The sequence below is a fragment of the Microcebus murinus genome, chromosome 23, assembly GCF_040939455.1.
Source record: "Microcebus murinus isolate Inina chromosome 23, M.murinus_Inina_mat1.0, whole genome shotgun sequence".
Taxonomy (NCBI): Eukaryota; Metazoa; Chordata; class Mammalia; order Primates; family Cheirogaleidae; genus Microcebus; species Microcebus murinus.
In genome coordinates this window covers 12,364,165-12,390,996 of record NC_134126.1, presented here as the reverse complement: position 1 = coordinate 12,390,996, position 26,832 = coordinate 12,364,165, and the positions used below count along the sequence as shown (strand labels likewise).

General features: G+C 40.0%; 1 protein-coding gene and 1 pseudogene across 1 annotated transcript in view; both read left to right on the top strand.

Moving 5' to 3' along the window:
* The first annotated feature begins 3,378 nt into the window (after positions 1-3,378).
* RNF2 (ring finger protein 2) overlaps positions 3,379-26,832 on the top strand; it is a 36,734-nt gene continuing 13,280 nt past the window's right edge. The window contains exons 1-2 of the mRNA XM_012736199.3: positions 3,379-3,643; positions 26,416-26,504. Coding sequence (XP_012591653.1) covers positions 26,418-26,504 — 87 coding nt within the window. The 5' untranslated portion in view covers positions 3,379-3,643; positions 26,416-26,417. The remainder of the gene's footprint in view (positions 3,644-26,415; positions 26,505-26,832) is intronic.
* On the top strand, positions 4,100-13,846 carry LOC142863881 (adenosine 3'-phospho 5'-phosphosulfate transporter 1 pseudogene; annotated as a pseudogene).

Here is a 26,832-nt window from a genome sequence, read left to right as displayed (position 1 = left end):
TGAGCATGGTGGCTCATACCTGTAGTCCCAGCTACTTGGGAGGCTGAGGCAGAAGGATTACTTGAGCCCAGGAGTTGGAGTTTGAGGTTGCTGTGAGTAGGCTGACACCACGGCACTCTAGCCTGGGCAAGAGAGTGAGACTTTGTCTCAAAAAAAAAAAAATTCTGCTCGCAAAGAACTTATAGTCATATTAGCATTTTTATTCTAAGCACTTAAAAACTGATTGGCACGCACTACTCAGTAAAAGTTGGTTGAGCTCAACTATCTAATTTTGTAGCATGACCATAGCAGAATGGCAGCAAAATGGTGATTTTTTGGGACCACTTTGGGATCCCTACCATTCACCATGTGATTAACCCCGTACTACTACTGAGCTTGAAAGAATCTTTTAAACAGGAGTTCATCTAGTCATCCATTTATGATATGATACTTCTATTATGTAGTGTTAATTTAATGTTCTATTTAAAATAAAAACATCACTTCCAGTTAGTATAACACACAGGCAGAATGAAAATGTTTTTCAGGGTGATATCCTTTATGTTAGTTCAAAACATTAGCAAAAATAATATAGTCTGGATATGGCAAATCACTATTGATACGCTGACTGTGGAGTTTATATTGATTTAACATATAATTAAAAAGGATGAAAATGGAAAGTCCACCCTATTTATATGACAGTCAAATCTTAACAGGCACAGAGAGTTTATTTTTGAAAGTATAACTTTCTTGAAGTCACTCAAGGGAACCAGCATTATGGAATAAAATCTCTTGGAGTTTTTTCATAGCATCTAAGAACCAACTGGTGGCATTGGTGTGGTTGACATTAGTATTGTTCACCAAGTTCCCCACTCCTCCTGAACTCAGTTCAAGGACTCAGTTCCCTTGTAGATGTGTGGGGCTATGCAACTAGTTCTAAGCAATGAAATGTGATCAGCGATCTATTTCCCTTCCAAGCTAAGGTTATGAAAAATTCATGGGAATTCTACATCACTTTCTTCCTCTGCTGTCCCGACCCACAGGACCTTCTGTTACTCGCGGGGGTCAAGGGGGACCTTGCCTGAAAGAGATGGGCGAGAGAAAGGAACGAGACCAAGCAAAGGGTTGTCAAGGTCTGCTTTACTTAGATTCTTAGTAGGTTTTATAAGCATACAGAAACAAGGAAGTAGAAACAAAAAATAGAGTAGGGCGACGATGAGGCTTGGGTCTGGGTTAATCAGCCCCAATCAGCGTCTTATTGGTATCCTGTTTTTGACTGGTTACTCATCTCCAACCTGGCAGGTGGTCGGGAACAATTGCAGTCAGCACTCCCTGGAGCATCCCGTGGTCAGCACGTCATGGAATGCATTCTTCTCGGAGCTATAGCTGGAATTTTCCAGGGCGAAGTCCGTGCGTAGGACGAGTCATAGGGGAGTTGAGGGTCTTTGAGGGTCCTTGCCTCTAACACTCTGCCACAGAGAATGAGTTGCTGTGTTCCAGGTGATACAGTTACAAGATGATGGAGTCTGTTAATCGGGTTCCCGGAATGACTAGAACAGAGTGGATCTGGCTGGCCCACGTGAAACATGATCAAGCAATAAACTTTTGTCATGTTAAGGCACACAGATTTTGGAGATGTTTGTTACTACACCCTAACATAATCTTTCCTGATTAATATAGTCCGGGAAGATTCATAGTACTCTCAGTGCCAAATCTTTGAGTAAGAGATAAAATAGATAAAATGAGTTCCATTAATTTGTCAGTAGTGTTTTTCATATTAAGGATGTTAGCCTGAGGTGTAGCTTTTTAATCACATTTAATCCAGATATCCCATAAGTTTTCCATTTTTCCACTAATTCTCCTGAGTCTTTTTTAAGCACTATATTTAACTCTCATCCATAAAGTTCCTGTGCTTTTTACAAATGATCACTTTTCTTCAACATCAATTGAATTGTTTAATCTAACCACACATCATGATTTTCAAAAGCATTTTAATTAGAAAGTTTCTAAATTATGAACATCCTGTCTTCCTTTAATTGAAATACATATGCAGTCATCATGAATAAAGAAGGGAGATGCTTCTGCAACTGCACTGTCTCTAGAAAGTAGAAAGTGGACTCTCACAGACGGGAGAAGCAGAGCATTCCCGATTATTTTGATTTATTTTTTCTACTTCGGAGGAAGAGCTTAACCTTGAAGAACTTGTGGAGTCAGAGAACTGTCATTTCTTATTTAAAGCTATGGATAGTAGGCGAAAGTTTTCAAGCCATTGAAATAAGAATAATGCTTTGCTCTTGTTTACTTTGATGGATTGTTAGGTAGCATACATAATGTGCTGTCTTTAATATTTTAACACCTGTCCTCTTCCACCTATCCAAGGCTATCTGTCAAAGACCAGCTCAATCCTAGCTTCTTAGGAAATCGTCCCTGAACATACCAGCTTGAATCGATAGTTTTCTTTTCCAAAAGCCTATGTAAGTTCATATTATTTATTTAGAATCGATTATAGGGAGTTTTAGAGAGTTCAAGAACTGAAAAGGACCTAAGAATCAATGCAATCTTCTCATTTTACACATGAGGAAAATAAAGTCCAAAGGAGTTATGTATTCTGTTTGAGTGACATAGTTGGACTCACATTGGTGGCTATGGACCCGTTTGCTCAATTCCCATTGCAGTTCATTCCTTTATGCCATGAGTGCCTTCAGATTTGCCATCTGGTATTGTTGGTTATCTTTTCAAGAGAACATGACATCTCACGGATAGACATCTCGAGGTCAGAGAACTCTTTTACTTCTTCAGCTCATAATTTATATGTATTCAGCGTCGAATAATTTCTTGCTAACTGAGTGTGTTTTAGGTAATGATTACATCTATTTAATCTATAACTTTTTAGATCCTCAAGTGCAGAAGATAATACTGGAAGGGGCCAAACAAGTAGGGATAAAGCATCAACAAGGTAAACAATGAGAGCTGATGAGTACAATCAGAATGCTAATACAAATCTAGAGTTGAAGGTCATTTTCTCCGGAAAAATTAGACCGTGCAGGTTTATCCTGCAAGGATCAAAAGTGTGTGTGTGTTGGACTGGGGGTGGAAGGGCGCGGAAGTTCAGGTGAAGTTCTGGAGTTGAAAGCCTAATTAGGATTTCTACCGGGTGGGATGGGTGTAAGAGGACGAAGTCAGGAGAGAGAAGTCGGAGCCCGGCCCCGAGGAGCCGGCCAGGAGGCGCACTCGGTGGGCCGAGGCAAGGGCAGAAGAACCCAAGGAGACGGACGTTGAGAACGAGGTGGCGGCGTCGTCACCGGGCGTCGCCGGGGGCCGCGGTGGGCGCCGGGGCGGGGCGGGGCGCGGCGGGGCGGGGCGGCGGCGGGGCTGGCGGGCAGCACGCGGCGCCCCCTCCCCCGCGCCGGGGCCGCCCGCGCCGAGCAGTCTCCGTCCCGCCTCCGCCCCTCGCTCGCTCGCTGCTTCCCGCCCTCCCCGCAGCGCCGGCCGCGCCGGCTTCCCCTCAGTCTCTCATGAATATTGAGCGGCCCCTGTTGTATTTCCCGAGCTCCATTGCGGAAGCCGAGGCTCGCCATATTGTGCGGCGGCGCAGGCGGCCGCGGCAGCTGCTACCCGAGTCTCGCTCCGGCCGGGCCCGCGGAGCCTGGGGCTGGGGCAGGAGCCGGTGAGTGCGGCGGGCGAGGGCGCGGGAGCGGCGGGCTGGGACGCGCGTCCGCCCGGCCGGGCCGTGGACGGCTGGCGCCGGCCGCCCGCCGCGGCGTGGGGGGGTGTGTGTCCGCGGGGGTGTGAGGGAGATGGCGCCGCCGCCCCCGGCGCTCCCATGGCGGGGAGGGGGCGGCTTCTCATTGTTCCCGTTTCTTCGAGGGTCAGGAGACGGGAGCCAGCCAGGTTTGCGAGGCACGCAGTGGGCGACGCGCCGGGACTCGTTCCTTTGCAGCCAGCCCTCGCTGCCCTCCCCGGAGCGCGGAGGCCGGGCGGCGGGGCGGCCCCTCGCTGCGCGGGGCGGGGGCCCGGCCCCTCTGCCGCCCCGCGCCGGAGGCGGACGGGGTGGAATGCGGGTTTTTCCTCCGGGCTTCCCCTAGCAACCGGGGATAGGTGTCTGCGCCGTGGGGGTGGGGAGGGGGCACTTTGTGCGGATGTCCCCTTCCTCCCGGGGGCCGGAGTCGGGCTCGCGAGTGGAGGCGCTCCTCGGCGTCCGGTGGCTTGTGGGCCGCGGGAGACCCCTCCTGTTCCAGCATTCCTGGAGTGCCGCCTTCTGCCCGGGAGTATCTGTTGCTGCTCCCGACGCCGCGAGCTCGCCCCGAGGAGTCGTGGGGGAGGGGGCGTCTCGGTTTGTTCTGGTGGGAGCTCCGCGTTCTGCGCCCGCCGTCCGCGCTGAGCTCCGCGGTACCCTGTGTCGCTGGGGAGCCCTCGTCCCGGTGGTCAGGATCTTTTCCCTCCCACAGAAGTTGCCTCCCTGCTCTCAGAGATGGTGTTAGTAAAAATTGGTCTCAAACTTTGAGGTTCATTCCGATTATTTGCTCACTAAAACTAATTATAGACTAATCTCCTTGAAGCCCCTTTGGTTATCTTTTGTGAGCTCGTCGGAAGATCTAGAGAATCATTGTAAAATGGTTTGAAAATATAGAGTTTCTTTGAGGTGTGTAAAGAAATTTGTTTACTGTGAAAATGATATGCATTTAGCGTTGTAGTAATATACTTCTTTTAAAAATTAAAAAATTGAGACGTGGTTTCAGTGTTTTAAACTGAGGAGTGTGCTTAAAACTAATGTGTGAGCGATTGGCATTACATAATCTTCTTGGGTAGTTCCAAGATGATCAACTGGTATACTTAGTGTAATGGGTAGATAATCAATATGCTTTTATGAGGTGTAATTGTTGAATAGTTTAATAATTTAGATTTGGTGTTCTTGGTTCTTTTAGTGAAACTTTATCTGTAGATTTATAAAGAATTTAAATAGCAGCAATATGACTCTTGGTTATTCCTTTTTTCCTCTGAAATTTTTGCTTGTTACAATCAACAGGTATCAAAATCTTGATTGTACACTTAACCTACTTTTTAGTAAAATAATGGCTAGTTATTTAAGACTCCGTTTTCCAGGGGTAGCACAGCAAATATGGCCCTTCATTTTTCTAAGGATTTTAGTTATTTCCCTCAGGTACCCTTTTGGAACCCACGGTTGAGGTTATTTATATTAGATGGAGAATGAAATGGAGAATTTGTGAAGGAAAATTGCCTGAGTCAGGCTAGTCCGTTTGAGTATTTGAATAACTAGCTAATGATCCTCCAATGTGCTGCATAGAAAAATTTCAAATTAGAATCACTAACATAATGTAGACAATGCAGATATTCAAAATACTGGGAATTTTGAGTTTTTTTCTGCGTGTGTGGAACACTGAGACAGCCAGTTCCCACGTTTGAGTGGGTAGACCAGGTCAGCAGACATCTTTGGAATTTTATTACTAACCTTCAGTTTGTGGTGTCAGGTCTATCTCTTTAATCGGATTTATTCATGATTTGTGTTTATATTATGCAGTCTTTGGAGTAAAGGTGATATATGCCTAATGAATAATATATAACCAGATGTTTCAGTGACAGTTTCATTTTCTATACATTAGCAAAGAAGCATAATTCCTTCCAGCAAGAGAAATGAGTTAACATTAAAATGCACTTTATTAAAATTATGGCAGTGTTTCTTGTGTGACTTAAAGCACTTCATAGTTTTATAATGACTCATTTATTAAATTCTGGGGAAACTAAAAATGCATCATAGTTTGCAGTTTTAAAAGAAAAAATTGTGAGATTATACTCTGCACACACAGATCTACAATTGATTTTTAATCAGTGTTGTTTATTACACACTCTGCTGACAGACATTGCCATCAGACGCCAGTTTAATTTCTCGATTGATTCATTTCTCTGACATCTTTGCTGTTGTAGTAATTTATTGACCGTTCATTTGCATTTAATTAAGTCCCCATAAAATTGGGGGTACAGAGGTACAGTAACATTTACCCAGTTCATTCCCTAAAGGTCTATCCTGTCTTCCCTCACTAGTTTTCTATGTTTTCTACCTAATGTGTCTACGGGTCTTCTGGTATTTCTTGTGTGGGGACTACAGTTTGGTTGATTTTACATAGATATACTGACTTGTGGTAATGGGACTCTTGGCATTTAAGTAGAAGTTAGTGTTCTTAGACAGGAGCTAGGTGATAAAATCCCTCACTCTGTAGGTGCTAAGAGAGTAGTAGGTGGCCCATTATTCAATTTTATGCTGTGTGGAGGAACTTCAGTGGAACTAGCCATGTTCTTAATTGTCTTTTGCCTTATGGGTTGTTAGGCAACTGAAGTGGACTAATGATTGGGCCTAGTGATGTGTCTTGTTCGATGCTCAGCAGCTATATACATTGCTAAAAATTCTAAGAAAGATTCCTATTGCATAAATTTGCCTTCCCATTTCCTTTTGAGAATGAATTAATACGTTTGCTGCATCTACATACCATTTGTTGTAATATTTAAAAATTGGTTTATCTGTATTAAATGTAATCGTGAAAATTATGTTTTGAAATTAACCTTCGATTAAATTGTCTAGTGAGGGTATACTATTAAGTGAAGTAACAGGCCAAATGAAAAACATCTAAGCATTTTGGTTGGTTGTTTTCAACAGATATGTTGCTTATGGGCTCTCCTGCAAGGTAGATTTCTTTTTGTTTCTATGTTATAGAGTGATGTTGTATTTTATGAAGAGGTTAGATTCTAAAGTCAATGCATAAAATGAAAATCACATGCAGTAAAAAATTATGCTTGAAAATCCCTTAAGGTAGAACAACATAGCATTAAATTCACCTGAGCTTTGTTGTTGGACCAGTTTGCCATTTCTTTCCTTGAATACTAGATGAAGTAGCTAGCTTGCATTTAGGGGTCTTGTTGAACAACAGGAAAAAAAGGTCTTGAAATACAAGAATCACATTTAGCAGGGTCTCATGCCGTGCTGTTAGAGGCACATGGGAGCTGGGAACTGAGACCACTGGGGAACAGCCGAACAACTTTACCATTTCACATTATCTGTAGGTTATGTGCTGTAGTAAGAGGAGGAGGGTGTGTGTGCTTGGAATAGCCTGCACCATTTAAATTATTTCTCATTTAAATGATGTGTTCTCTAAGGATAATTTAGTCAAATAGAAAAAAAAAGAAAAAAAAATAAATGATGTGATAGTTTAAATCACAAACGTTAAGTGATCTTAGTGCTGCAATTTAACAGGAGCAAATTTAGAGGGTTTCAAATTATCCTTTATGAAATAAGTTTTATTTATACAATAACTCAAGTTTTGTTTACTTTCTCCTTCAGTGAAGCAGCAGGATATCTCAGAGGAGAGCGGTTAGAATCTCTGTATTTAACAGTGTATGGGAGTCCAGTAGAGAAAACAGAAACTTCAATAGGAATTTGAACAGAGGGGACTTAATATAGGGAGTTGGTTAGATGAGTGTAAGAGCAAAAGGGGAACATTACAGTAATCAGAACCTAAGAGCTGAGAGGAGAGGTTCCATGGACCTGGTGTCTGACTTTTGAGTAGGTTAGCTTTGTTCAGTTGCTGCCGGTACATATAAAGGCATGTAAAGCTGGTTCTGGGAGAACCAAAAGGAGCTGGAAATGTGAACTAATTGCTGCTGCCAGAGCCAGCAGTTGCAGTTACTACTGACAGGAACTGGAAGGATGTCCCTTCTAGTCCCTTCACACATCTTCCTGTTTTCCTGTCTCCATTTACTGTGTCTATTGGCAAAACCTAACTTGGACCAGGCTGGCAAAGGAGTTGATGAAATGCACTTGCACCGTCTCAGCCACAACAACATAGAACAGAATAGAGGAGGATAGTTTTGGTGTTGAGAGACAATGAGTAAATGATTTGCACAAATAGTGTAGGTTAAAATACAACAAACTGGGAATTCTGTCCTGACTGCCTTTCAAAAAGCATTCATTGGCTGGGTGTGGTGGCTCATACCTGTAATCCTAGCACTCTGGGAGCATGAGGTGGGAGCTCAGGAGTTCAAGACCAGACTGAGCAAGAGTGAGACCCATTTCTACTAAAAATAGAAAAATTAGCTGGGCATTGTGGCAGGAGCCTGCAGTCCCAGCTACTCTGGAGGCTGAGGCAAGAGGATCGCTTGAGCATGGGAATTTGAGGTTGCAGTGAGCTACCCTGACACCACTGTACCCTACCCAGGGCAACAAAGTGAGACTCTGTCTCTAAATAAATAAATAACAAATAAAGTGGATTTTTTATTTTAAAAAGTTTGTTGATTATCTTCTGTGTACCAGACCCTATACTAGGGATTAGGGATAGAAAAATGAAACAAGGTCTCTGTTTTTGAAGTATTGATAGCCTAAGTAGGGATGACAAATAAACTACTCGACAGTATTTTAAATGCAATAACAGATGAGTGATGTGTTTTGGGAGCCCAAAAGACATAACAGCCAACTTGCTGCTGCTTCTCTGCCTACCTAAACTTAATGACTACTATCCTGATCAAATCCAACTTCATTCTTTCTGTCTGCTGTGTTCAGCCCAACTCCTGTGGAAACTTTCTCTACGATGTTTAAATTTGTCATATTATCCATAAACATTTCTCTGTGCTTTATTCATCTGGATTATAAAGACCATCACTTTCTTCACACTTTTAGCCTAGTCCTGTGTATATAGATGTGTGAGAAGTACTTGTTTTTGCAGTGGAGGATGGGAATAAAATATTGATCATTACCTTTGCAGACATTGCTTCCTCCTTCCAAGGTCATTAGGAAATTGTTTGGGTAAAGTTATTTGATTTTACAGATGTGAGAATTGAAAGGGCAAAACAATCAAAACAATTTAAAATGCATAGCACCAAGAGATGATCTAGAAATGGGACTTTGGATTCCTGATCTATATTCCAGAGCCAACATTTTGGCAGGGATTCCTTTTGATGGCTGAATAAAATCCTCCCCTACCTCTTCTGTTATTTTATAAACTAATGTTCTAAAATCTCACAGTTATTTTGAGGGGAGCAGAAGTCTTTCATTTTAGTTCCTACAAATAAAACATCATGCAGTTTCATAGTTGTCCACTCTGTCTCCTTTTTTTTTTCTTCCTCCTTGTATTGATTGCCACTACCTCTATCAGCTAATGTGAAATGTACAAATCTACAGTACTTCGTTTTGATTTCTTTTTAGAAGAGTGTTCTGCTTGTTTTCCCCACCATACACACACCATGTTGATTTAATTTTAAACCAACTAATTCTTCACTTTTTAAAAAAAGATGTATGCCTCCATGCCAGTAATTGCATTAGACTCTCACTATTTACACTGTTTGCTATATAGAGTCTTATTCAGTCTGGGACGGCTGTCTTGGAACCCAGCCAAATGTTTTATAGAAGGCTTTACTATATTACAGAAGGGGTAGTGTTGTGTATAGTAGAATTCAGAATTGAATGTAGGAGACTTGGTTTCTAGGCCTGGACCCACTACTGGCAGGATCCTTGGCCTTTCTGAGTTTGTTTTCTTTTCTGTTAAAAAAAAAAGAACACCCTTACTTGACCTTACGGATTATTTGAAAAGACATGAAGAGGTAATATAAGTAAAGGGGTTTTTGTAAATGGTAAAGCACATTGTAAATATAAGGGGTGTTATGTGAAGAAAGAAAAAAAAGAGAGATCCATTGATTCATGGCTTGGACCCTGAGGATGGTTTTGTATCCACTTTCTCAAGTTTTTTAGTTTCTGTACTTAAAAGAAAATTGTTAGGGTTGTAATGGGTTGTGGGAGGAGTTGTGGATGTCCTGTAACCCTAGTTTTCGCAAGTTTGCTTCATAGTGTAACATTCTGCCCCCCCCCCGTAATTTTAAGGTTGACATATCTCATTAATTTTTTCCCACCAGCGTTAAGTATCCTATTTCATGAGACAATATCCCAGACTTTATGCATAGAAATAAAACTGTCACTTTGGAGATTGTTTAAATGACAAGGGCCTGAGGGACTAGGAAAAACAGATGCTACAGGTTGAGTATCGGTTTTCTGGAATGCTTGCAAAAGTGTTTTCAGATTTCAGACTTTTTTGGATTTTGAGATATTTGCATGGTACTTACCAGATAGGCATCTCATCATGTTAGTGCTCAAAAAGTTTTGCATTTTTGGATTAGGGATGTTAAACCTGTATTACTATTTTGGCTGGAAATTACTACTGTAGTTTTGTTTTATATGATAATTATATCAGTTTCAGAAAATCTCTTCTTTTAAAAATATATTTGGAAGAAATTGTATCTGTTTCGTCTTCTTTTATTCTTGATCTTAACACTTTTAGTTAGTATATTTGTGAAGAAAACAGGGCTTTGTGAATTAGTGGAAGTGGAAAGTTCTTTTTTTTTTTAAATAGTATGTGGGTACTGTGTTCTAAGAACATTTCCTCATGTGACTGTAAAGTAATATGTGTTGTTAAGAGCTCTCAAGTATTGGTAGTTAAATACTGTCTAAAATATTAACACTGCCTAGAGGCAGTGGAGGGAGCACAGGGTCTGAGAACTCACATTCCCTGGACCCACTCCACCCCAGGTGAACTGGACCATGGACGCCAGGCTTTGGGCAGTGGTGGTGCTGTGTGCACACCCCTGGGCTCCCCAGATGGGGAGACTCCTGAAGCCCCTCTGGAGTCATGGACCCAGCTTTGATTCTTCCGGTTTTTGGTGAATGCTGCTGGCTACCTCGTGGTGCAACACTTCAGGTAGATGGAAGAACTGCCTGGAGACAGGCAGGGGTCTTTGCTTTCCCCTGGTGGAAGCTGTGTGTTTGGCAATGAGCACAAGGCCTCTGAGGTTCTCCTGGCTCCCCGGACAGAGACAGCAAAGACCACTCCCATGTGGCAGGCCCCAAAGCTGTTCTTCTGTACTTCAGGGCTCCAGGTCTCTTCCCTGACTTGGGGTGTGCTACAGGACAGAGTGATGATCGCAGATGTGGGGCCATAGCTGCATCACCAGGTGAGCACTTCATGGACTCAGTTTCTGGTGCTAATGAACAGAGTGCTGGCACTGATCGTGGCTGGCCTCTACTGTATCCTCTGCAAGCATCCTTGGCATGGGACACCCAAGTACTGGTACTCCTTTGCCAGCCTGTCACATATGCTTAGCAGCTGGTGCCTATGTGAAGTTTTCAAGTTTGTCAGCTTACCCACTCAGATACTGTCCATGGCCGCCAAGGTGATCCCTGTTATGCTGATGGGAAAGCTGGTATCTCGGTACAGCTGCAAACACTGGGAATACCTACCTGACAGCTGGCCTCATTTCCCTTAGGGTCAGCATGTTTCTGCTGTCCTGCAGACCAGAGTCGTGGACCTCCCGGGCCTCCACACTCCTAGGCCTCATGTTACTGGAAGGCTACATTGCTTTTGACACCTTCACCTCAAACTGGCAGGGTGCCCTCTTTGCCTGTGTAATCAGTGCAGGTGATGTGTGGGGTCAGTTTCTTCTGCTTCTTCGCAGTAGGCTCGTTGCTAGAGCAGGGAGCCCTCCGCTGCATGGAGTGACAGCGAGTTTGCTGCCCATGCCCTGCTGCTCTCCCTCTGCTCTGCATGTGGCCAGCTGTTCATCTTCTGCATCATTGGGCAGTTTGTGGCCACTGTCTTCGCCATCATTGTGACCCTCCACCAGGCCTTTGCCATCTTCTTTTCTGCCTCTATGGCCACACTGTCACTGGTGGGAGGACTGGGGTGCTGTATGGTCTTTGGTGCCCTCCTGCTCTGAGTCTGTGCCTGGTGCCATCTAGGCATCTGAGAAGGCTGTGCCCATTGAGTCCCCTGTGCAGAAGATATGAGGAGGGTGGAGGTGGTCTGAGGGGTAAAGTGAAGTAGGACCCTCTCACCATGCTTGTTTTCCTCTCATATGGTAACTTCTGCTGTAACTTATCAGAAGTGCTGGCTCTAGGGTGTTTTCTCAGCACACACCAGCTCTGCGGCTGGGAGTGGGGAGCCCTGAGGGAGCCTTTGCCGTTGCGCTAAGTTACCTATCCTGCCATAGGCAGGTTCTTCTGAGTCACAGGGTGGACAGTCCTGAGTGTAGATGGGTGGTAGTAGAGATTCAAGAGGGTAGAGGGATGGAAGGGGGCTGCAGGATGAAAACATTTCTGTTGAATACATTGTACACTCTTCAGGTGATGGGTAAATCAAAAAAGCCTTCTCCACTATGTAATTCATCCATGTAACAAAAAAGTCCTCTAAGTCCTCTAAGTCCACTTAAATAAAAAGTGGGGGAAAAAAAGAGGGCAGAGGTGCCTTGAACAGCTCTCTCCCCCTCCTCAAATTCCTTGACGTCTTGCCCTGCCTATTCACTCTACCACTCAAGACTTCCTCCCTCTGCAGATACCTGCATTTTTTTACTGCAGTAGGCTTAAAATGCTGCTTTCCCAGGAGGGTGAAATATGACTGATTCTGCCCTGAGGGAGGGGATGGAGGTCCCTGCCCAACACCACCCAGTGCTCCTGGATCCCTAGGTTGTTTGCATGAGCCAGTTGCAGGTTTTGAGTACTTTGGAACTATAACTTTTTGTTCCTATAATTTTACTTTTTTTTTATTTTTTATTTTTTTTTGAGACAGAGTCTCGCTTTGTTGCCCAGGCTAGAGTGAGTGCCGTGGCGTCAGCCTAGCTCACAGCAACCTCAAACTCCTGGGCTCAAGCAATCCTCCTGCCTTAGCCTCCCAAGTAGCTGGGACTACAGGCATTCGCCACCATGTCCGGCTAATTTTTTGTATATATATTAGTTGGCCAATTAATTTCTTTCTATTTATAGTAGAGACGGGGTCTCGCTCTTGCTCAGGCTGGTTTCGAACTCCTGACTTCTGGCAGTCCGCCCGCCTTGGCCTCCCAGAGTGTTAGGATTACAGGCGTGAGCCACTGCCACCCCGCCTCTCTATTCTTCTTAATGTTATAATCATTATAGTTGGTTTGGAACTCCTGACCTTGTGCGATCCCCTAGGCCTCCCAGAGTGCTAGGATAACCGGAGTGAGTCACCGAGCCTGCCCAGCCTAATCATTATAGTTGGATTGAAATATAGGTCCTGTTTATCAGTTTGGGATAACCAGTTATAAATTATAAATGTAGTCTCCTGAAATTTGTTTTTCAGAAGTCTTCTCACTTTCGAAAAGCTAATATTGCAATTATGTTCAATATAGATAACATTATTAATGTCAGTTTAATTTGTTCTGAAACCTTTTGGGCAATCTTTGGAATAATTGATTTAGGATAATTAAGACTGTTGGTGTGACAGTGAGAAAAAAGTTGTAGATGGTACATTATCCATCATTCATTTCTAAAATGGATTGTTTTTAGTTTTAATCCCTCTGTTCAATGTGTTGCTTAGTGCTTTCAGAAGTAATTTAAGAGCTAATAATGGGGGAAAATCCATAAATTATTACTTAAATTGTCTTTTAATCAAATATTATAAGTTCAATTGTTACTTTATTCATCTTTATATTTTATTTTGGAAAATCGAAGAAGTAGAAAGAAAAAAATCATCCATGCTTTCAGTACTCAATTGCTCTTACATTTTGATATAGTTCCTTTTGGAAATAAATTTTAGATTTTGGTCTGGTTTGGTTTAAAACATATTTTTAACTTCATTCTATATGCTGACCAAAATTTACTTGTGTTTTAAAATCTAACTTCAAATATCAAACATTTTCTATGCCAAAACCAGTTTGGTAACATTTTTAATAATTGCATAAATATTTCAGGAGAATGTACCCAGTGCATTTAACCATTTCCTTGTGGTTAGATTATAAGGCTCCTTTTATTTTTTTTATTTTTTATTTTTTCTTGAGACAGAGTCTCACTCTGTTGCCCCGGCTAGAGTGCCGTGGCGTCGCGTCAGCTTAGCTCACAGCAACCTCAAACTCCTGGGCTTAAGTGATCCTCCTGCCTCAGCCTCCTGAGTAGCTGGGACTACAGGCATGCACCACCATGCCCGGCTAATTTTTTCTATATATTTTTAGTTGGCCAGTTAATGTTTTTCTTTTTATAGTAGAGATGGGGGTCTCACTCTTGCTCAGGCTGCTTTTGAACTCCTGACCTTGAGCGATCCACCCGCCTTGGCCCCCTAGAGTGCTAGGATTACAGGTGTGAGCCACCTCGCTGGCCTTTACTCCTATATTCTTAAAACTATCCTAAACTGTTAAAAATTTGTGTTTATTGTAATATGGTAATAATAATAATATTGGAAGCTGAAAGATGGAAGGGGGAACCCCACAAACTCCTGACAAGTCCATGTTACCTTCTAGATCTAGAATATAATTTTTTATGTAGCTCCCATTTAGCACAGATGCAAATTATATCATCATGTTACCCTTCAAGTATTTCTGATCATTTTGTATGATATTAAAAATAGTTATTTTTATACAATGGAATACTACTCAATTAAAAAAAAAAAGAAAATAGTTATTTTTAGTGACAAAAAATTTCCTAGTTGCCGCAAACATCTCCATGTTAATGGTATTAATATTGTTGGTATTGTAATAATAGTATGTTTGGTTAGTGGTTAAGGCCATGGCCCTAGTCAAATAGACTTACTTGGTTATGAATCTTACCTCTTACTATTTACTATGAGACCATTAAGCAATTTGCTTGCTTGCTTATTTATTTATATTTTGGCTCAGTTTCCTTGTTAAATTAGGGCATTAATAGTATCTACTCCATGGAGTTGTTAGAAGTAAATGAGATTTCATATAAAGTGGTAAACATGGTAGATATTACCTAATATAAGTATTATTTCCTAGGACTGGGATTATTAGGTCAAAGAATTTGAAAATTTTTTTTGTCTCTAGAAATGCATCCCCTAGCTGCTTTTCAAAAGGGTTATCCCAGTTGCTGTTAGGAGACTGTGGATGCATCAGCCTTTTAACTTTTTCTTCTCTTGTCTTAATCTAATTATTATTTAGGTCACTACCTGGCCACAAATTTAATTTGTCAGCAGATTATGCCCTACCCAGAAAAGTAGAACCTGTTAGTATATTTTCAGTGACACAAAGGAATGTTGCTTTGACTTCTTATGTCATTACTTGCTAAAGTTAACTTGGCACTTGATGGACATTTCTCTTCCCAGGAAGGTATAACAACCTTGGGGTATACCACTTTTCAAAAGTTGTCGACTTCTGGCATATGAAGCTCTGGACTAATAAGAGTCAGTAGTTAAACTTCTCTTTATGAATCTTTAAGCTTTGCTTTAATTGTCACACCTCCCTCTGAGAGATACAGATTACTGATCTGTCTGTGCCATTGTCTGTTGTGCCATATTTAATTATTGGGGGCCAACCGTATGTGGTGATAGCAGAGAGTAGCAGTCAAGAGTCAGTAGTAAGCTGGTTACTGCTATCACATCAGTATGCTCCCTTGTTTATAGGTTCCTGTGATCTGGGTTGGGAAATGAAATTGGTAGTGTCCCTTGCTTACTTAGAGACTCAGAATTTTCCTATTCTGCTTAGGAAATCACTAGTGTCCTTTGTGCTTCTTGGTCTTAGGGCACTGAGAGAATTAAAGCTAGTCCTGTGTAAATTATGAATGTGGTGAATTTGTGGTATAAAATTGGTGTGTGTTCAGGGCTGAGAGTCTGGATTATGCCAAAGTTTGTGATCTAGACTACTGTTGGATCACTAGATTTAAACAGTTGGATGAAGTGATAGACTGCAAACTCTAGGCAAGCAGAGGTTAAAACATCCTTAGAAAAGGTAAAAATCTAGACTGGCAGATGAGAACCAGGAGGAATGAGTACCAGTATAGATGAGTATCAGTGTAAGGAATGTGTCTTGTCAGAGGGACAGTTAGGATCAAGGAAACAAAAATGAAAAGTTCTGACCAAATTAGACAAAAACAAACAAAAATCCCACAAGTGCAAAAACCAAACCCCCCCAGATATATGGACTCTAGCACTAAGACTGCCAGTTCAGAGGAAAATCTATAGCTAATTTGTTGTTTCAAATATATATACAATCAATGCAGGTGGATGTGGAGAAGTATGGGATTAGCTATTTTAAAACAAGGAAGAAAAAGGCAGAAAGCCTCGGGTCTGACCTAGGAAGCGAGATGTATTGATTTTAATAGGCAATATGCCTCTTTTTGACTTCTTTAAAAGAAAAAAATGGAGGAAGCAGCTGGTTGTGGTTGGTGGAAGTATTTGAGTTGAAAGAGGTTGCTAAAGTTAGAATTCCTTTTTAGGTCAAGAGAAATAGTACTGTCTTGAGTCACTATATGTCAAGAACATTTAAGCAAGCTTTAATCCACAGAATATTAGAGTTAAGAGGGCTCTTGAGGCTACTTAATATAAAGCCTTAAATTTACAAATGAGGAAATTGGATTATCAGCTAAAGTGACTAGCCCTTATTCACCCAAGAATTTAGTAACAGAGCTTCTTTACCATTAGAAGTATTTGTAGAAAATTGTAGCTACTCCCATTTCAGTAACCAATATTCCTGTTATCAAATTGTCTCCACCTAGTGGCAGCAAGTATTTTACAAGGCTGTGTCCAAACATTGGAGAGAACTGATAGGGAGAATTTTTCACTGCTTTTGAGGAAAAGTTGGCCAGCCTGGTGACAGTTGTGTTCTTTTTGCAAAGGGAATTTTGGAGACAGTGTGTCCAAAGCTTACTTTCATATGTCATAACCTTATTTAGGAATTTGTATAATCTGTGTAACAAATTGGGCAGTTATTTATTGTTGACAGTTGACAGTGTTGACAGTTACAGTGTGTTAGGCTTTATAGTTTTCATATATACATATATATAAACATAAAATATATAAATTCACATATATAAAATTACTTCTGTCTTTTGCCATATTTCTTATGAGTTAAAAGCATGCTAACTTTATCAGTGAAGAGACTAAGCAATACATGATATTGGGACAACTTGCCAATTAAATGGGGTGGAAAATCTAGAACCTGACCTCCTAAATGTAAAAAATGAATCTCTGAAAGTATTAGAAGAAAGTATGGGTGGATGTTTTTATAATTTTAGAGTGTGGATGATCTTTCCAAAGAAGCAATGGAAGAAAAGATAAGTACACTAAAAATATATAAATGTAGGGTTTTTGTTTTTGTCCAGTTTGGTCAGAACTGTTATATAAAAATATATAAAAAATAAAATTTGTATCCTAAAGTATTTAAAGACAAAAGACAGAGCAACAAACAGGGGGAAATATTTAACTCTCATGATAGGCAAAAGGTCAGTTTCCTTACTAGAAGGAGTTCTTACAAATTAACTTTAAAAAAAACTAATAGAAATGGATATGAATAGGTAATTGACAGACCAAAATATGGCCAATAAATTAGTGAAAAGATACTTAACCTCACTTATGATTGAAGCTTGCGAATTAAAATAATGAAGTGTCATTTCCTGCTTATCAGATTGGGCAGGCTTTTAAAAATTTTTCAATAATCCCTAATTGGTAGAGATGTGAATTGGTATAGCAGTTTAGCAGTGTTTATCACAAAAATTCCTTGCCCTTTAGGCTAGTAATTCCACTTCTAGGAATTTGCCAACCACAACTTTTTGCCAAGATAACTTCTTTGCTGTTGAAGTAAGCAAAACATACACTAAACCATTGAATGAATTCAGAGCCACATCGTTTTTTCTTTTCTTTTTTATTTTTTTGAGGCAGAGTCTCACTCTGTTCCCTGGGCTAGAGTGCCATGGGGTCAGCCTCGCTCACAGCAACCTCAAACTCCTGGGCTCAGGCGATCCTCCTGCCTCAGCCTCCCAAGTACCTGGGATTACAAGCACACACCACCATGCCCAGCTAATTTTTCTATTTTTTTTATAGAGACAGGGTCTCACTGTTGCTCAGGCTGGTCTTAAAGCTTCAAGCAATTCTCCTACCTTGGCCTCCCAAAGTGCTAGGATTACAGGCATGAGCCACCATGCCTGTCCAGAATTATTTAAAAGTTTTTTTCAGATGATTCCTTACATGAGAATTACTTCACTGGAGGAACATGCTTTCCTGTGGGTGCATGTATTTTTCTTTTTCTTTTTTTTTTTTTTTGAGACAGAGTCTCGCTTTGTTGCCCAGGCTAGAGTGCCATGGCGTCAGCCTAGCTCACAGCAACCTCAAACTCCTGGGCTCAAGCGATCCTCCTGCCTCAGCCTCCCGAGTAGCTGGGACTACAGGCATGCGCCACCATGCCCGGCTACTTTTTTCTATATATATTAGTTGGCCAATTAATTTATTTCTATTTATAGTAGAGACGGGGTCTCGCTCTTGCTCAGGGTGGTTTCGAACTCCTGATCTTGAGCGATCCGCCCGCCTCGGCCTCCCAGAGTGCTAGGCATGTATTTTTCTTTTGGTGGAAGACAAGACTATTGGGCAAATGAACTAAAGTTTATATTTTTCTTCACCTTCTCCTACTCTATTGTTGTTTTTTTCCTGATAATTGTGGGGCAGTTGGTGTATTAGTTTCCTATTGTTGCTGTAACAAATTACTGCAATTTAGTGAATTGAAACAACACATATTTATTATCTTACAGTTCTGGTAGTCAGAAATCTAAAATGAGTTTTGTGGGATTAAAATCAAGGTGTTAAAGGTCTGTGTTCCTTCTGGAGTCTCTAGGGGAGAGTCCATTTCCTTTTCTAATGAATTCAGCTTTTCATCCCTTCCTAGATAATGTACGATAGTCCCCTGTTATCCATTGTTTTGCTTTCTGGAGTTTTAGTTAGCCACAGTCAAACCACAGTCTGAAAATATTAAATGGAAAATTCCAGAAACAAACAATTCATAAGTTTTAAATTGTGAACTGTTCTGCGAAGCATGGTAAAATTTCACTCAGTCCTGCTTGGGATGTGAATCATCCCTTTGTCTAGCATATCCATTCTGTATATGATACTGCCCATTAGTCACTTTAGTAGCCGTCTCAATTATCAGTTTGACTGTGGCAATATTGCAGTGCTTGTGTTCAAGTTACTCTTATTTTACTTGATAATGACTCCAAAGTGCAAGAGTAATGATGCAATTTGGTTAAGCCAAAGCGAAGCCATAAAATGCTTGCTTTTTTCTAAATTGAAAACGTAAAAGTTCTTGACTTAATAAGGAACGAAAAAAATTGTATGCTGATTTTGCAAAACTCTATGGTAAGAATGAATTTTAATTTTTTGTAAAATATACATAATGTAAAATTTACCATTTCATCCATTTTGAAGTATACAGTTCAGTGCTGCAGTTCAGTGATATTAAATATATTCACATTGTTGTACATCCATCATCGTCTCCAGAACTTTTTCATCATCCTAAACTGGAACTCTGTACCCATTAAACAGCAACTCCCGATTACCTCATTCCCTCAGTCTCTGATAACCACTATTCTACTGTCTGTGAATTTGACTATTCTAGGTACATCATATGAGATCTTTGTCCTTTTATGGTAGGTTTATTTCACTCAGCATACTGCTCTCAAAGTTAATCTACATTGTAGCATGTATGAGAATTTCATTTCTTTTTGAGGCTAATATTTCATTGTATGTATAATACCACATGTTTATTCATCTGTTGATGGACATTTGAGTTGTTTACATCTTTTGGCTATTATAAATAATGCTGTTATGAACATGGGTGTACAAATATCTGAGTCTCTTCTTTCAGTTCTTTGAGCTATTCATCCAGAATTGGGATTCTTGGATCCTACAGTAATTCTGTGTCAGACTTTCTGAGAAACTGCCATACTGTATTCAAAAGCTGCTGTAACATTTTCTCACCAACAAGGCAGTGCACAGGGATTCCAGTTTCTCCATGTCCTCATAAAGGCTTGTTGCTTTCTGTTTTGTTTTGTTTAAATAATAGGCATATGCCCATCCTAATGGGTGTGAAGTGGGATCTGATTGTGGTTTTGATTTGCATTTCCCTAATGATTTGTGATACTGAGCTTTTTTTCATGTACAATTTCATGTACATTTTTTTCAGGCCATCTTTGGAGACATGTCTATTCAAGTCCTTTGCCCATTTTAATTGGGCAATTTTTTTGTTTTTGAGTTGTAGGATCTCTTTATTTTGTATATTAACCCTTTATCAGAAATGATTTACAAATATTTTCTCCCATTCTGTAGGTTGCCTTTTTACTCTTGATATAGTGTCCTTTATATAAAAAGGTTATAGTTTTTCTTTTGTTGTTTATGCTTTTGGTATCATATCCAAAGAAATTATTGTCAAACCCAGTGTCATGAAGAGTTTCTCCTATGTTTTCTAGTAAGAGTTTTATAGTTTTAGCTCTTAGGTTTAAGTCTTTATTTAAATTTTGTATGTAGTATGAGGTCAAGATCCAACTTCATTCATTTGTGGGTGGATATTCAGTTTTCTCAGTACCATTTGTTGAAAAGACTGTCTTTTCCCCATTGTATGGTCTTGGCACCCTTACTGAAAATTAATTGACCATATATGTGATGATTTATTTCGTTATTCTGTTTCATCATTCTCTATGTCTGTCTTCATGACACTATCACATTACTTTGATTACTGTATCTTTGTAGTAAATTTTGAAATCAATACGTATGAGTCTTCTAACTTGGTTCTTTTTAAAGATTATTTTGGCTATTTGGTAATCCCATGAGATTCTGTATGAATTTTAGGATGGGTTTTTCAATTTTTGCAAAAAGCATCATTGGGATTTTGATAGGGATTGCATTGGATCTGTAGATTGGTTTGGATAGTACAGATGGCTCTGACTTACACTGGCTTGGCTTATGATTTTTTTGACTTTAAAATGGTGTGAAAGTGGTATGCATTCAAGTATGCACCTTGACTTACCGTGGAGCTACATCTGGATAAGCCCATTTTAAGTTGAAAATATTGAAAGTTGAAAATACTTTTGACTTTTATTTTATTGATGGGTTTAATGGGATGTAACCCCGTCATAAGTCAAGGGGCATCTGTATTGTCTGTCATCTTAACAATATTTAGTCTTTCAATTCATGAACATGGGCTTTTTAAAATTTACCTATGTCTCTAATTTCTTTCTACCTTGTTTTATAGTTTTCAGTGTACGGGCCTTTCACCTCTTTGGTTAAGTTTATTCTTAAGTATTATTCTTCTTTATGCTATTCTAAATGGAATTGTTTTCTTAATTTCCTTTTCAGATTGTTCATTGTTAGTATATAGAAATGCAACCAATTTTTGTATGTTGATTTTTATTTTCCTTGCAACTTTGGTAAATTCACTTGTTCAGCTTTTTACAGTTTTTATTTTGGCATAGAATTTTTAGGGTTTTCTATATGATCTTATTTATAAACAGATAAATTTTACTTCTTCCTTTCCAATTTAGATGCCTTTTCTTTTTACCCCCTCCCTACATGCTCTGGTTAGAACTTCCACTAGTATGTTGAATAGAAGTAGTAAAAACACCATTTCCTGTTTTACTGTCTCTTTTTAGAATCAACATCTACACAACCACAAGCTTGGGAGCTCTTCTTTACTCTCCGTTTTCATTTCCTATATCCCATCTATTTTATCTCCCAAGTATTTTGAGCTGTTCCCTTCCTAGTTCATCCTTATTAACAGCTCTGATGTAGGCCTTTCTCATCTCTTCTTTCGATTATTGCACAAACAGTTAAGTAGGATTCTTGATTTTCTCAAATCCATCCTCTACTGTTGCCAGAGGTAATCTGACTAAAATGCAAATCTAACTTTGTAGTTAGTTGCACTTTCCTGACACCTTTTCATGGCATGTTAGGCCTCACTTATCTGGTCCACAGTTTAAATTTGTCCGCCTCATCCTGTGCTACTCCCTACCTCCCCCCTTCCACTCATTTAATAGTGAACCACTTGGAGTTTCCCAAACATACTATGCTGAGTTGTGCATTTGCTTATTATGTTGGTCCCTCTGGACTGCTTTCCTTTCCTACTTGGTTAGCTTCCACTTAACCTTAAACTCTTCCTACAAGGAGGAGTCTCTTCTCTAGGAAACTTTTTCTGATATCTCCCATTTGATTGCTTCTTTGTGCTCTTGTAGTGTTTACCAAATTACAGTGAAAACAAGTTCAGAGGTTGTCCTCCCCATTAGCCAGTAAACTCTTGGATGTTCTTATTTCCTGTCACATGGTAGCTCTTGATAAATGTTTCCTAAACTAGTGAACTCATCTGTTTTTTGTTATGAGTCTGTTAACATCTAATACGGATATGCAGAGGGACAGAACAAAAACAAGGCTGCTTGTAACTACTGTTGAGTAACATTGGATCTTGAAACTTTAGAAATAGATTAAATTGGGCTATTAAGAAAGTATCTGTGTGTGTTGAGGTAGTGTTAGAAGAGATGAGGTAGAGATGGGTGATGGGAGAAGTATGGTAGGAGGGCACAGATCACACTAAATTAGATATGCTTTTAAACTGTAGCTTTAAAAATCTTAATATTTATTTTCACTGTAATAATAACTTAATTATAAAGAGATTCAGAAACATTAAATTTATTACCAGTACTCAAAGATTTAATTTAAGACTGGGTAATGAAGATTTAGCAGATCACCTTTGAATGGTTTCTACTATATATGTTCCACAGTGTGGAAAAGATATAATCTAGGAATTGAATATTTTAGCTTTTTAAATAAAGAAGCTATTAGATTACCAAAAGTAATTTAGATGCATATTCCAGATGTTTAGTACAATGACAAGTTTTTCTATAAAGAGCCCTTTCCTTGTGTCTTTAAAAGCTTACAGAAATTAGTGTCTGTCTTACAGCTGTAGTTTTAGATTAAACTGCTGAAAGTGGTTTTTACAAGGTGATAGTTACTTCAGGCAGTGTTATGATGGTAGTTGGATTGCTTACTCAGAATATATTATTGCTTCCCAGTTTGCCTAGTCTTGAGTAAATTTCTAAAATCTAATATCTGTATCCTATAAGCAAGCAGTGTTTTAATTAAGGAAGAAATTGTTTGCCCATTCACATGTTATATAATATAAAGAGGAAAAGAAAAATGCTAGAGATTGGGAGAGTTAATTTGATGTGACCTTTATTGTTTTTACTCTGTTCAGATGGGACAATAACCACAGAAGAAAAAAGATATATAGCTTATTAAAAAGGAGAGAGAGAGAAAGCTTCTTAGTTTTTTTTCATAGTGCTTAGGGAGGCATAGCTAAAACAAATCATGAAAAATACATTGTTGGAAAATGAAATAATCTAAGAAATTTAGGAGTGATCATATTTTCTGATATGTATTTCATAAAAACAAAACAAAATTTGAAAACAAGTTACATACAGAATAAAGACTTAAATGTTGTCTGTGGGGAGTTGGTTATGTTCATTGGTGGATAATATTTTACCTTTGGCCAGTGGGGTAAGCTAAAAAATGTCTCCCAAAAGATATTCACATTCTAATCCCTGGAATTTATAAATGTTACTTTACTTGGAAAAAAGCATCTCTGCATATGTAATTAATAATTTTGGGATGAGGAGGTTATGTCATCACATGTAGTCTTATAGGAGAGGGAGTAGAGGTCTATCACAGCCACAGAAGAGGATGGGGCAATGTGACCACATAGGCAGATGGGAGTGATGTGGCCACAGGGTAAGGGATGCTGGCATTTACCTCAGGCTGAAAGAGGTAAGGATGAAAGAGGTAAGATTCTCACCTAGGGCCTCTGAAAATGCACAGCCCTGCCGGTACCTTTATTTTGGCCCAGTGATACTGAATTAGGACTTTGGCCTCCAGAACTGTGAGAGAATAAATTACTATTGTTTAAAACCGTCAAATTTGTGGTAATATTACAGTAGCCATAGAAAACTAATATAGCAGTCATTGTTCAAAATGTAAATGGACATTTCTAAATAATTACATTTACCTAAACTCTTCCTTTTTTCGAGGTTATAATTCATAGCGCACTCATATTAATCTATAGTTTCATTTCACATACTCTGAATAGTCCAGGGAATTTTTATGATAAAGCATCTGGTAAACATTTCTTAGGCACAGAACTCTTGAGAATTTAGCCCAAAATGTTATATTTAAAGTTATTTTCTTGAGAAAAATGTTTTATCCAATCTGGAGGCTGCCTCATGGCTGCCTTCTTATAGCCGCTCTGGTAAGAGTATAATTCAGACTCCTATAGTTTTACAACACAGTGTTAGCTCTCTTGCCTATACATCTGCTATTTAAATATGAATTCCTCTTTCAGCTATACTGTAGGAAATATACTCTTGAGGCTCTTATCCAAGAATTGAATTATGAGTTCACTATGATCCAGCATGTGCCCTGGTCTCACTTGAGTCTCACTTGGCTTATGGAGAGTCTGACCTTGAGAAGAAAGGCTATGTAGGTTCTCTGTGCTTAGCACTATATCCTTAATCGTCAGCAGGGTATTATCTTAATCCCCTCAAAGATTGTGTATGTGTTTGGGACCAAGGAATGGGGATCATAATCCAAGAAACATTTTATAAAGAATCCACACATATCTAATGAAATTTGAACCAGAAATGTCTCATAACCACGGGACCAGCTCAAACTGGGCCTACTCTGTTGACAACAAATGTCAGGTTACCTTTTACATGTAACAACTACAAGTGCATGTCATGTAGCCTGAGCATGCAGAACAGAATCTGGCAAGGTAGAGGACCACCTCAACAAGCACATTTGGGGAGACAGTAATGACAAAAGCTAAGCTGACTTTCCCATAGCCATGGGGGTGACTTCCCTACCAAGGCAATGCATGCATTTTGGGGTTACCTTAACTTTTCTCTGTAAGTTGTACCAAAATATCCACTGAAGTTCTTTCATTTGTATCATTCTTTTAAATAAAGAAATTTGATTCAGATGAACAAACTAAAACAAAACCAAACATGGGAAAGGTAAGAGAAAAGAAAGATTTAACAGTTGGTCAAATGTTTTCTGTGTGAAAAGAAAATATTTTTATGTTTCTATATGGTCAGGGCAAGTTGGTTACATAGTCACCAAATTCTTTGATAGATTTCACCTGTTCATTCAGTTTGTACCTCTCAATGAGCAGATTTCACCTGCTCATTCAGTTTGTACCTGCAAGTGGGGGTTGTTTTTGTCTGTGGCCAGATCATGTAGTTTTGTTTTGTTTTTTGAGACAGAGTCTTACTCTGTTGCCCGAAAAGAGTCGTCAGCCTAGCTTACAGCAACCTCAAACTCCTAGACTCAAGCAGTCCTACTGCCTCAGCCTCCTGAGTAGCTAGGACTAAAGGCATGTGCCACCATGCCCGGCTAATTTTTTCTATAGATTTTTAGTTGTCCAGCTAATTTTTTTCTTTTTCTTTTTCTTTTCTAAGACAGAGTCTCGCTTTGTTGCCCTAGCTAGAGTGAGTGCCCATGGCATCAGCCTAGCTCACAGCAACCTCAATCTCCTGGGCTCAAGCAATCCTCCTGCCTCAGCCTCCCAAGTAGGTGGGACTACAGGCATGCGTCACTATGCCCGGCTAATTTTTTCTATATATATTAGTTGGCCAATTAATTTCTTTCTATTTATAGTAGAGACGGGATCTTGCTCTTGCTCACGCTGGTTTCGAACTCCTGACCTCGAGCAATCCTCCTGCCTCGGCCTCCCAGAGTGCTTAGGATTACACGCGTGAGCCACTGTGCCCGGTCTCTTTCTATTTTTTTTTTTTTTTAAGTGGAGATGGGGTCTCACTCTTGCTCAGGCTGTTCTTGAACTCCTGAGCTCACACAATCCTGACTCGGCCTCCCAGAGTGCTAGGATTACAGGCATGAGCCACCGTGCCTGGCCCAGATCATGTAGTTTTAATAGTGACTACTTCACGTTTTTATTCAAGTGTAATGCACACTCCATTGTGTTCAGCCCACCATCCCAGGCATCATGGTCTGGTTTCTTGACCACCTCTGTTAGTTGTGCAGCTTCATTACTTTCTCAGCACATTCCGTCTCATCATGAGATTGGTGAAAATATATGTTAAAGTTCTTCAAAGCCACGTCATTGATGACAAAGTAGTAAGGCATGGACAGGTATAGGAGGCATAGAGCTGTCGGTTGATCTGGCAGTGGATGGTCCTGGTGGTAGTACTGGCACACTCCTAGGAGGGAGACATAGTCTTTATGGTGAGTGGCTGAGAGGTGACAGCACTGAAGCTGCAGGAGTGGTATGGGGGAGGATAGGGAGCTGGAAGGGCCTTGTGGCTTTGAGAATCAAGATACCAGCAGATTCAGTGTCTGGTAAAGGCCTATTCCTTCATAGATAGTGCTTTCTGTGTGTCCTTGCATGGCAGAACATCAGAAAGGCTTTCCTCAAGCTGCTTTGTAAGGGCACTAATCCCACTGATAAGGGCAGAGCTCTTCGGGCCTAATCACTTTCCGGAGGCCCCACCTCTTACTACTATTGCATTGGAAAGTAGGTTTCAACGTAAGAATTTTGGAGGTACACGTAGATTCAGACGGTAGCCTTCCCCTTCATATACTAAAATTGTTTTTGTCTCCTTTTTGTTTCTAGCTATGTCTCAGGCTGTGCAGACAAATGGAACTCAACCATTAAGCAAAACATGGGAACTCAGCTTGTATGAATTACAACGAACACCTCAGGTAATACAGACTAAGATGACTTAAGGGGAAATATAAAACATGTAAACTGAGGTACATTTTAGAAAATGAAAACTTAAGTAGAAGATAAAGTATGTACAAGCAGTCCTGACTTATATGTATTTGGTTGACACATCATCATTTCAACAATAATTTGAATACTCTATACAAGCTTCTGTGTTAGACATATGCAAACATTGGTGAATAAAATAGATGTGGCTCCAGCCGATGGAGTTTATAGGCATTAAACAAGTAAATATCCATAAAATCACATGTGAGAAGTTGTGTAAAGGGCAGGTCCTCCATATTGTAACAAGTAATAACAAGGTGC